The sequence below is a fragment of the Moschus berezovskii genome, chromosome 11, assembly GCF_049115385.1.
Source record: "Moschus berezovskii isolate FMDL1 chromosome 11, NW_MosBer_1.0, whole genome shotgun sequence".
Classification (NCBI taxonomy): Eukaryota; Metazoa; Chordata; class Mammalia; order Artiodactyla; family Moschidae; genus Moschus; species Moschus berezovskii.
The window spans coordinates 34,222,609-34,235,328 of NC_142470.1; the positions used below are offsets into that span (position 1 = coordinate 34,222,609).

The 12,720-nt window shown below is 44.6% G+C and overlaps 1 protein-coding gene across 1 annotated transcript in view; it reads left to right on the top strand.

Annotated features, from left to right (window-relative positions):
* DPYSL5 (dihydropyrimidinase like 5) overlaps window positions 1-12,720 on the top strand; it is a 98,060-nt gene that overhangs the window by 30,669 nt on the left and 54,671 nt on the right. Inside the window, exon 2 of the mRNA XM_055399107.2 lies at window positions 8,744-9,008. Coding sequence (XP_055255082.2) covers window positions 8,748-9,008 — 261 coding nt within the window. The 5' untranslated portion in view covers window positions 8,744-8,747. The remainder of the gene's footprint in view (window positions 1-8,743; window positions 9,009-12,720) is intronic.

The window sequence follows — 12,720 nt, forward strand, 5'->3', positions numbered from 1 at the left end:
ACCCTCCGGGAGTCTTCCTGACCCAGGGATCAGACCCACTTCTCCTGAAACTCCTGCATTGCAGGCAGATTCTTTACCCACTGAGCCACCTGGGAAGCCCTAAGATGCCTCACTCCTTTGTTATTAGCGTAGTGGAGGTTCTCCGATTTCTGCTTCAAGCAGAGAACTAGGTGGTAAAGCAAGCAGTCAGAAGTAGGTGAAGCGTGACTGCAGGATATGGGGAGAGGTAGTCATGGGGTGGGAACATCTGTGATCGTGTCCTTTTTTTGTTACTTGTCACCTAATTGTTATTAGTCATTAGTTCATACAAATCCACTAGAGGAGTAATTACCTCTGAGGAAGGGGATGTGAGCTGGGATGAAGGAGGGACCAGGATGAATGGTAATGACGATACTGAGTTCATTATTCTTTATATTAATACCTTACACGTAGGTTATAAAATTGCTTAAAATCTACTGAAGAGTTTATAAAGCCAGTTAAGAATTAGTTATAAAATTATACTGCACTTTAATATTAGTTAAGAATTGTTTAGTGCTTTACTATGTAGAAAGCAATTTACATTTTTTTAAAACCAAACTTATTAATGTAAACACTTAGCTGTTTCCCACTCACCTCAAACTTCCCTTTTTGGTTTTTGTGCTGTGTTGAACCTTTAATTTGTTCTCATTTTTCAACACCAAGAAACCAACACCCCTTTCAGAATCATCCCAGGATGCGCTAAGCCCAAACACCCCTCCAGGGTTGGCTCTCTCATTAGTCTGTTTCTCTTCCCCATGTGCTGATCAGAAAAAGAAAAATAGCTGCACGGTTTTCTTTTCTTTCCCAAACCCCTCACTTATATTACCTTTTGATCCTATAACAAGTGTTATCAGCTTGGAGCAAGGGACCAGCCATTGCTGTTCAGCATGTCCCCCATGACCTGAGTGGCTTCACCGCCCTTCCAGCTTCCACCCCAGGTTGCTCTTAGGGTCAGCTTAAATGCACAGGACCTTCATGTCACAGGGCAGTTGTGTAACTCTTGTATATTACTGGCTGTCACAGTGACCAATTGTCTCTAAAGATCACATGGTTTCCTGTGGATTCTGCCCAAAGGGGAAATGTGAGTCTTCAACCAATGCCTGTTAAGAGGGAATGTACATCCTAAACCAATACCTGTTGGGTTAGTTTCAAGGTCTTCCTGTAAGAAGTGTCCCTTTGCGGTGTGTCTTTTGGCTCGGATGTTTGTGCTGGGAGCCAGAGCCACTCAGCTTCCGCCGGCTGAGCGGCTGGCAGGAGGCAGCTGTGCCGGACAGACTGCCACTCTCCTCGTCTCACACCTCCCTGCAGGCTCGGGGAACTGTGGAAGGTGTTGACAGAAGCAGGCAATTCCAAACGCAGTGTTGGGGTTGGCATTTCCTTGGCAGGACTTACACTGTGCACCTTCTAGGAGTGTGGGATGTGTGCATTTCATGAATGAGAAGCAGAGCTGCTGTAACCTTGACGGTCCACTTGGCAAAATTCCCCCCCTACCCCTCACCCAATCATGCATTTCTTTGCTGGAGCTGCTCAATGACAGTAAAAATGGCAGGAAGGTGGGCAGTGCAGGAAATTTACTGTCATCCCGAAAGACTGTTGTGGGAGAGCAGATAGCAATAATTGTTACTATTTTAAACATGAAGAAGCTTTCTTAAGAAAGTCTCGGCTCCCAGCTTACAGCATTTTCCCTCCCCACCCGGAAGTCCCTCTTTCCCCAGCCAGCACATCACTTAACTCTGACCCACTACTGGTTCAGGAACATAAGGACCAGGAAACTGGGGAGATACGAGCTGTGTACACTTGGATAAATCTTTACATGTTGGAGATATCCACCGTCTTTCTGAGGAAGGCATCACTGCTTCCCTGAATATACTGTAAAATTCTTAAGATCTCTGATATTTGTAGCAGAACACCACCCCTTTAGTCCTGGACTGATTCCCTTCGATTCAAGGTCCCTGTTGGTAAAGTACTGGAGGGAAAGTCAGGGTCCACTTGATGAATCTGTACAGCTCTAGAATTTCATACCTCTGAATTATTTTTTCTAGTAGCATTTAACTATCTGGTGTTTTTCCCCATTTCTTTCTGGGAGGACAGAGATGTGATTTGAATGTTTTTGTTTGAATAGACAGAAGAGCTAGATGATCAGTTTTTGGTTAAACCAATGGGAGTGTAGGATATAGCCAGAAGTCTTTAAAGGAGGTGTATTTATTTTAAGGCCCAGTTGTTACTTAATGATGATTTGGCTGTAATGTTTATTACTATCTAATGTATCTTAGTCAGCTTGAGCTGCTATAATAATACCATAGACTGGGTGCCTTGAGCAACGGAAACTCCTTCCTCATAGCTCTGAAGGCTGAGAAGTCCAAGATCAATGTGCCAGCCAGTTCAGTTCCTGGCGAGAGAGTTTCTTGCTTGTGGACAGTCTTCTCTATGTGTCTTCATATGGCAGAAAGAGAGATCTCTTGTGTTTCTTCTTATTAGGAAACTACAAGATCATCATGACCTAAGTAGCTCCCAAAGACCCCAGCTCCAAATACCATCATGTTGGGATTAAGGCTTCAACATATGAATGTGGGAGTTCAGTGTGGGAGAGGTGAGCCTAAACATTCAGTCCATAGTGTGTAATAAGCCAGTGGGCCAGACTGGGTTTCTTTATACAGTTATGGGGCTTCCCAGGTTGGTGCTAGTGGTTAAGAACCCACCTGACAATGCAGAAGACATAAGAGGGTTCAATCCCTGGGTCAGGAAGATCCCCTGGAGGAGGGTATGGCAACCCACTCCAGTATTCTTGCCTGGAGAATCCCATGGATAGAGGAGCCTGGCAGGCTACAGTCCATAGGGTCGCAAAGAGTCAGGTTTTGGAATAAAATCAGTGACTCAAAGCATCATAAATGAGTAAAACCAATCCTGACCTTTTTGACCATGACCATTGATAAGGATGTTCTCTGAATATGCTGCCCCACTAGAGCAGAGGGAAAGACCATCATGGCCTGTAGTATTTGCACTGTTTAAAAGCATGAGTTTGAACAACTGTGCTCAAATCCCTTCTCTTTGGGGGGACTCTCCTAGGAGGTCCGAGGTATCTCCCCATTCACACACCCCCTCGCTTTGTTATGTACATATACATGTAGTACACACATAGACAGCAGGAACACTGGGAAAAGATGCCAGTATGTCTTTCTTTCAGCAAAGACTAGCTGGGAAAACTCTAGGAATGAGGTGCTAATGAGGCTACTGGAGGAGGTGAGAAGCATAATGAATGTCAACCATCACACAAGTCAACAGCAAGGGGGGACCAGGAAGAATGAGACATCTTGGTGATGCAGACCATTTGGAAATGTGGAAATGTGTGGGAGGACACTGGTGTAACCAAAGACACCCCTCCCATCACCAACCTGCTGGTCTCACCCAGTCACAGCTCTGGCATCTGGTACCTGGTGAGAGACACCTAGTCTAAATCAAGTTAGATTTGAGGTCTTTACACAAGAAATGTCCCCTTGACACTTTAGCACTTAGTAATGCAATTATCTGTGTCTCTCTCACTCACTAGACTGAGTTTCTTTCTTTCTTTTTTTAATACTTACTATTTATTTATTTGTAGCGTGTGGGATCTAGTTCTCTGACCAGGGACAGAACTCAAGAGCATGAAGTGTTTGCCACTGGACCACCAGGGAAGTCCCAAGACTGGGTTTCTTGACAGCAAGGCCTGTGTCCTTTCAGAGTTGTCCCTAGTGCTTGACACTGGGGAGGAATGAAGTTATAGAATATTTTCATGCACACAAACATTCATTTTAAAAAGATATTCTACAAAAACACCTTGGGCAGGGAGCTTTAAGCAGCCATGCTATATTATTATCCAAACACACCAGTCTAGGACTGGAGTGTTCCAAGGCCTTGGTAACCCCCAAAACACTGAAGATTTTCAGGTAGTTGAGATGACAACACCCCCCAATCTGAAGCTGTAAGTCCACCAGAGGGTTGGAGGGAGCTGACACTTCTGTGCCAATCAGACCCATCAGTCGGGACACTATTTACACTGAAGCCATTATTTACAGGGTTGGTTTCTGGTGAGGACTCTTTCTGGCTGGTAGCTGGCTGCCTTCTCGCTGTGTCCTCACATGACCTTTCTTCTAGGCATAAGCACGGTTTATGGGGGTGAGAGTGGGTAGGGGAGAGAGGGAGAACCTTCTGATGTTTCATCTGATGAGGACACTAATCCTATTTGATCAGGGCTCCACCCTTATGACTTCATTTATCCTTAAAAGCTTCCTTGAAAGCCCCATCTTCTAATATAGCCACTCTGGAAGTTAGAACTTCAGCACATGAATTTTGGGAAGACACAAACATTCAGTTCATAACTGCTCTAAAAATGATTGTCTGGCTTTCAAGCCCTACTCTGTTATAAATTAGCTGTGTGACCTTGAAGAAGTTCCTTTAACTTTCCTAAGCATCAGTTTCTTTGTGGTAAAACTGGGGGCAATAATAGTATCTATCTCAGAGCATTGTAAGAATCAAATAAGATAATGTATATGGTGGGCATTGGGGAGGGTCCAGTATATAGTAGATATTTGCTAATTGTTAAGATTATTATTAGAATCCTCTAAATTCTGAGAATGAGTTTCCTCTAAGGTAGTCCTGGGAATCCAGTCCAGTCTGGAGTTCCAGGACTAAAGCAGGCTTCTGTCAGTGGGATCCCCCAACCAGAGAGGCTGCAGGGCTCCCCAGATTTGTGGGAGCCCAGCCTCTTCAGAGCCTGGTTAGCCTTCAGGAATTTCCAACAAAGAAGTTTAAAACGATAAGGTGAGTCATGGTGGCAGCCGGTGTTCTAGAGAAGGATTCAGCATTACAGCTGTCGGGAGCAGGTCTTTTTTTCATCTCCTCACATCGAGGATGGCAGAGGGAGGGACTGACCCCACTGGACATTAGTGAAGGGTCAAGTTGGATTCTTTCTGGCTTCTTTGTAACTTAAAAAACCTTTTTAACACAACATTTTAGATTTTAAAAGGTAATACAAGTTTAATGGATAAAATTTGAAAAATATAAAAAACTGTCAAGAATGTAAAAATCATCTGAAACTCTTCTACCCAGAGTAACTCTGATAACCTTCCCTGTAAGTCCCAGACCCTGGAGTTGTATGACCTCTGATGGGTTACCTGTTGTTTCAAAACCTCTATTTCCTTCTCTTAAAATAGGGCTAATACTTCCCGCCTTGTTCTTACTCCTTGGGGTTGCCGTGTGAATTAAATTCCAGGCACAGGGTGTTAGCTTACTAAGAGCCTTGTTACTATTGAAGAAGACGCCCTTCCTTGGCTTATGATGATTCCAGCATCACAGCTCAGACAAGAAACCCCGGTAAATCATTATCACATCACTCTTCCGGGGTCTCCACCCTCCAGGTGTGTGCTGTGAGTATGTGTTGTGGATTAATAAGCAAATCAATATTCTCATTTACCACACTGACATAATGACTGTGCAGCAATTTTCCCAGCAGAAATAGTCCTATTTTCCATCTTACTTAAAGTTCTTTTTAAAGGTGAGGATTATATATTCGCACAGAGGATTGTGTGTGTCTTATCACAATTATTTCTTGCTGAGAACTTGCATCTCTCCTTTTGTGGTCACTTCTGGCCTTGGAAGAAAGAGATTGCCTCTCTGAAGGCTTTCTGGGCTTCCTTTGGCCAGAAAGGTTTTGTCCGTCACCTAAGAACCAGATTGATTTCTTGATTATTCTGTATTCAATTAAAATTCCAGTTTTCAGATTTTAGGACAAAAGTTCTCCTGACATATGTCAGCTTTATCCCAGCTTCAGACAAAGGGCTTGTTGCTGTGACAGTCCCGGTCTCCGCATCCCTCTGGCTTCCCTGATTCCTCCCCACTGTCTCTACCCAGTTCCTTCCACACTAGGGGAGGGATCCCTTCTCCCCAAAGGTCAGAATGATGCCTGGCAGGGACCAGATGTTCATGGGAGACAAGGTAAGGAAAGGAGGTTTACTCCCAGTCACTTGTCTTATTTCTCAGCATCTCCCAGCAGCAGACCCCAGTGGACCGACCTCTCCTAACAGCAGGAGGACCTGACAGTCTAAGCTGAATTCAGACTGTAAACTTTCTTGGTGTGGAGACTCCATGCACTCCAGCCTGGTCAATTTGACAAAAAAAAAACAAACAAACAAACAAGCAAAAAACAACTGCCTAACCAAGTGAGTTCAGGAGAGCAGGTTAAGCTCTCCAACAAGCTGACTTATTTTCTTACAAGAGTTATTCCTTCAGCAAATTGTAAGACCTTTTCATCCTGGGACACAGGCTTCCTGTACCTTGGCTGGTGGCAGGTAAAATAAAATGATGAGGATGAGAGATAGTGTGTCACTTTCTTTGCTCTGTTCACAGTGATGTGCCGCATTGGAAGAGGGATGAAAGTTGAGCATTATCACATATACAGAGTTGCCAAATGTCCCAGACAACAAATGTGGAATTGGCCTAATGCTTTAAACCATTTGATTGTTGGGTGCACAAGTATCAGTAGAGGTGGTCATTCATTCTTTTTTTTTTTTTTTCCACAGTTTGAATTTCCTGTACTGGATGCTGGGGGTGAGGATTGGGCAGATATAGTGCTCACTGCTATGCCTTTGATTTTGAGGACTTAGTCCAGAGGTGGAGACAGATTCCAGTGCCGTGAAGTCAGTGAAGGTACAGAGGGAGTCAGGGAAAGCTTCTCAGAAGAGGGGACAATTGATTGGATCCATAAGAATGTTTACTGAGTAAAAATACCAGCTTTCTTTGAGCCCACAATGACGTTGCAGTGTCATTGTGGGAGGGAGGTATATCTCTCTCTGCTTGGTGAGATTTATATTTTCTAAATCTAAATGAAAATAATTTTTATTCAGATACTGAATGGTCAAGAGAGTTGCCAAAATCAACCTGCATTAAACATGTGTATCAATTAGGGGAGAACTGACATCTTTTCTATGTTAAGTCTTCCGATCCATGAACATAGAATGTCTCTCCACTTATTTAGATCTTTGATTTCTTTCACCAGCATTTTGTACTTTTCATCATACAAATCCTATATGCATTCTTAGATTTATGCCTAAGTATTTCAATTTTCTTGAGCATCTATGTGTTCATTGCTAGTATGTAGAAAAACAATAGCTTTTTGTATGTTGATCTGATACCTGTGACCTTGCTGAATTCACTTATTTGTTCTAGGAGATTTTTTTGTAGATTCTTTGGGATTTTCTGCATAGCCCTTATCACGTCACCTGCAAATAAGAACAACTTTTTTATTTTTCATTGCTATGTCTTTCATTTCATTTTCTTTTGTCATATTGCTAGCTAGGATTTTCTCTATTGAATAATAGTGGTGAGAGTCAACATCCTTGGCTTATTCCCAGTTTAGCGGGGAAAATGTTCAGTCTTTCATCATTAATTCTGATATTAGCTACTGTTTTTTTGTTGATGTTCTTTATCAACTTGAGGAAGTTAACTTCTATTCCTACTTTCCTGAGAGTCTTCATCACGAATGGGTGTTGTATTTTGTCAAGTGCTTTTTCTGTATCAATTGATATGATTGTGTGATTTTTCTTCTTTAGCCTGTTAATATGGTGGATTACACTGATTGATTTTCAAAAACTGAGCAAGCTTTGCATTCCTGGAGGTAATCCCATTTACATGGGTGGGATTTTTAAATTCTTTCACATATTGCTAAATTCTGTTTGCTGAGGTTTGTTAGAAATTTTTGTATCTACATTCATGAGGGATATCACTTCAGAGGTTTGTTTTTTTTTTTTTTTTTGGTACTGTCTTTGTCTATCTTTGGTATCAGGGTAATACTGACTTCATAAAATGACTTGGGAAGGTTTCCTTCTCTATTTTTTGGAAGGGATTGGTGTTAATTCTTTATGCGTATGGTAGAAGTCTGTGGCTTTTGAAAAACAGAATCTGGGGGCACAGCCTGAACCAAATAAAACTGAGTCTTCAGGGGTGGAGCTTGAGCATGGATGCTTTTCAAAAGCTCCTCGGATGAGTTTATCAATATGCAGTCAGCTCGGGAGCTTCAGTGTGGTAGTGGACTTCTTGACGCAAACCTAGGAGGGTGAACTGCAGCAGAATCCATCTGAAGAATGGCATGAATTAAAGCAGCTGTGAGGCCTGGAGAATTTGGCCCTCTGAGACATGCCCCAGGAGCCTCCAATATCTCCAGGACCATATATGGTTTAGTGGGCACATTCCTCATGGAAGACCTTTGGGTTTGACTTGGGTAGTTAGTAGCCATAAATTCCTTAATAGCAATTTCACTTTTCTCATCTGTGAAATGCCACTTTTTGGACTGTTGTAGTAATAAAATGAGAACCCAGGTCTCCCACATTGCAGGTGGATTCTTTACAGTCTGAGCCACCAGGGAAGCCCAAAATGAGATAAGAGATATGAAAATTCTTTACAACCCCCACAACATCTTGAGAAGCTGAAAACTGATGTTTCTTTGGGTTCTAGCTTCACCTTAATTGCCACAGTGTCATGATTCCCAAGTAGTCCTGCTGTGAGGTTAGCGGGAGGCCTGTGACCCCAGCTGGCTGTAGGACCAGTGTCCTCAGGCTATGGAGAAACTTCTTCCCCATCTCTGCTCCCTCAACTCTGCCCACTTATTTTAGGCTCTCACAGGAAGGGGTGGGACCTTGGTGACCATGATAAGGGACTTTGACTTTGACCAATGCCCCCCTCTCACCTTTCACAGGAACATGCTTGCCAATTCAGCCAGCGTGCGGATTCTCATCAAGGGAGGCAAGGTTGTGAATGATGACTGCACCCACGAGGCTGATGTCTACATTGAGAATGGCATCATTCAGCAGGTGGGCCGTGAACTCATGATCCCTGGAGGGGCCAAGGTGATTGATGCCACGGGGAAGCTGGTGATCCCTGGAGGCATCGACACCAGCACGCACTTCCACCAGACCTTCATGAATGCCACGTGCGTGGACGACTTCTACCATGGGACCAAGGTAATGCTTCTGGGTGCTGAAGTTTCTTCCTCGGTGGCTTCCTCTGTTTCTGGGCCTGCTCCAGGCTAGACCCTCATGAACAGGGTGCTCCCACCGTATTGCTCAAAGAAGAAATTTGGCCTTGAAAGGGGCCACTGTGCAACTGAAACAGGAAATTTTGGGCTAAATGTCATAGATTTCCATGATTGTGGAAGAAGGAGGCATTTAGGCCCATTTTGCCCATCACATCACTTAAGTGAGGTACTGAGGCCAGAAACTGATTTTATTTTTATGTTCTTATGTCATGTAGTGCCGATCTAGAGGAAGAGGAGAATTAGCTGGTGTTTGTTATTGTGCGTGTATGTGGGGAGTGGGGGGAAGGGGGTTGGTCTAATGGACTCCTTTATGTATGATAAGCTAAATTAATTTCCCCCAAGTTGTGAAAAAATAGATATGCTTCTTCTAGATGATTTTAATGGTAGAAATTATGAAACAGACATAGTTAGCTATCTTCGATTATCTTTCCTAGCTTGTTATTTTTAAAAACAGCTTGAAAACCACTGGTGGTGGGCCCTCTTTCCAGAGGGAATTATCATGGACAATATTTAAGAATTACTGAGCTGGGCTTGAGCTGCTTCAATGCAAAATACAAAAATTCAGACCTGTGAAGTAAATGAATCAGAACGAACTTATATTTTCTCAAAAGCATCACAAATAGGTTTTTTTCACCATTTGTCTGTGCTCCAGAATCCTGTCATTGCTGTCATCTCTGCATTGTAATTATCTGTCACATGCAGGCTTCTTTCTGAAGCTCAGACTATGCGCTCCTTAAGCGCAAGGCCTGACCATATTCTTCTGTGTTTCTAGAGCCTGACCCTGACCTAGAATTAGAGTAGCTGACCAGTAAATGTTTGTTGGATGAATAAGTGATTGATATTTATCCATGTGGGTCTCTACATCCAACTGTGCATCAGATTCATCTATGAAGATTTTTTTCAAATGCAGAATTGAATCAAAATCTCAAGGGCCAGAAGTCCCTAGCCTCGGCAGCAACCCTTTGTACAATCTGATCTATAAAGGACTTAGCCTCTAATGTTCCCTGGATAAAAGGAGTCCACTGGCCACTGGCCCAGTGGCTATAGTCCTATGTCCTACTTTGGCCCACTTCTGCAAATCCCCAGTGGCCCTCTACCCTAAAATCTCACCTTTCTTCTCTCTGGGGTCCTCAGGGAGACCCTCTCCCATGTTCAGTACTCTCTCTGGGATCCATATTCCTGGGGGCTTCAGTGCTCCTCCTGCTGCTGCTGCTGCTAAGTCACTTCAGACTCTGTGCGACCCCATAGACGGCAGCCCACCAGGCTCTGCCATCCCGGGATTCTCCAGGCAAGAACACTAGAGCTCCCCAAACCCACCCTGAAGAGCCAGGTTGGGGCAGGCAGAGGCTGACAGGCTAGCCCACCTCAGGCAAGTGGCCCTGAAGATCTCCCTGAGGATACGCCTCCTTCCCAGTCCTGGAGCAGCAGATCAGACCCCTGAAGGCTGAGCTGTGAGGAGTCACAGTGGCCATAGCCCAGCCTGTGCTGAGGCGAGGATGATATCCCAGGCCACAGCTGCCCAGAGGTGTTTTGTGAACCCTCCCCAGTTTCTCCTCTGAGAATTACTCTGGGGCCATGCAGGTGATACCTCACTCATGAAGTGGGGAGCCCCAAACACACTAGCAGTGTCCTCTCAAGGGGACCCAGGTGGCAGACAGGGCCTTTCTGAAGTGAGTGAGCACTTTCAGCTCACCATGTCCATGCACTTGAGCCCTGCCAGGCCAGGCCTGCTTTGTTTGTGGTTAATTTTTAAACTCCTTTTAGGTTTTTTTTTTTCTGCACTGAGTCTTTGTTGCTGTGTGCAGGCCTTCTCTGTTTCGGCAGGTGGGGGCTACTCTTTTGTTGTGGTGCCCAGGCGTCTCTTGTTGCGGAGCACGGGCTCTAGGTGCACAGCCTTCCGTAGTTATGGCACGTGGGCTCAGTAGTTGTGGTTCATGGGCTTAGTTGCCCCACAGCGTGTGGAATCCTCCCAGACCAGGGATCGCACTCATATCCCCTGCATTGGGAGGCAGGTTCTTAACCACTGGACCACCAGAAAGCCCTCTGGTTATTTTTATGGAAGTATAGCAGACATATAGAGAAATGCACAGATTCTAAGTACCAAGAATTGTCACAACTGAACACACCCTGTGACCAGCACCCAAATCAAGAAACCAACATTGCCAGCACCCAGAATTCCCCCTTGTGTCCCCTCCCCAGTCACTACTCCTCACCAAGGAGAACCACTGTCCTGACTTCTAACACCAGAGTCTTTTTGTTTTGTAAATAATGGCTTAATTGAGATACACACGCCATACAACTCACCTATTTAAAGTGCAGATGTCAGTGGTTTTCTGTATATTCACCATAGGTTGGTTTTGACTGTGCTTTATGTAAATGAACTCAGGCAGTCTGTCCCCTTGTGTTGGCTTCCTTTGCTCAGTATTATTTTTGTGAAATTCACCCATGTTGTTGCACATCAGACTTACTCCACTTTCACTGCTTACTAGTATTCCACTGTACGAAAGCCGTATAGTACCCAGCCATTCCACCATCAACAAGGTCATTAGTTTGGGGCTATTACAAATGCTGTGGCTGTGAATATCGTGCACATGTCATTTAGCAAACATGTGTACATTTCTGCTGGGCATGTTCCTGGGGGTTGAGAGTGCCGGGTCATAGAAGACACACATGTTTAGCTTTAGAAGATGCTGCCAAATCACTTTCCAATCTGGTTGTAACAATTGATACTCCCAGCCCGATTCTAAGAGAGGACCCCGTACTTATCATTAGTATAACTCTGATTACCACACCAATCCATGTCAGGGCCTATTCTGCAGTGTGTACCAAAAATTGTGTGCAGGGTGCTACCTTGCTCTAAAATTTTAACTTGCTGGTTACTGCCCCCCCTCCCTCTCCTTGAGAAATCTTTATTCCAGAGTCAGATGCCATGCTGTCACTGCGCTGCCTACCAGCCTCTGGGAGGGCAGGCTGGCCTTCTTTGTCTTCTTTTCCTCATTGTCATCTGCCAGGGCCTCATTAGCCAGGAGTGACAAGTTTTCCTCTGAGAGCCTGCAGCTCTTTATGGCCAGTGAAGACCTTTGCACGTGTATCTTTGCACAAGGCGGTGGGTAACTTTTCATCTTTTCCAAGCTTCTCATCCATGGAAGCAGCTGCCTCTGGAAAAACATATAAAAGTCCCTGTGTGATGTAGAGGTCCCACTTCTCCCAGTTCCTGCAGGTTCAGGCACCCCCAATCCATGCCAGGTGCTAGTTATAGAAAATGTAAGACCCGTAGACTCCAAGCCGGTCTGACTGCTTGTGTCACCTAAACTAGGCCTTTGTTATAACCACCCCCTAAGCAAGATCGGACTTTTTTGCATGTTTCTTCTTTTGCCCCAGCTCGTATTAAGTGTCTGTTTCATAACACAGCCCCTGACCCAGTCCTCCCCAGACCCCTTCAGGAGACCCTGCCCAGAGTCCTTCCTCAGACATCCCAGCCTCCTAAGACCTGGCTTCCTGCCCTGGTCCTCACTCCCCTCCACTCTTGGATTGCTCCTCCCTTTTGGTACACCTGCAGCTGGATTTTTTGGCTTCCTCTTACCTCTAATTCCTGACAGTCTTCTAGGGCAAGAAATGCTCTGAGGCAATGCTGATCT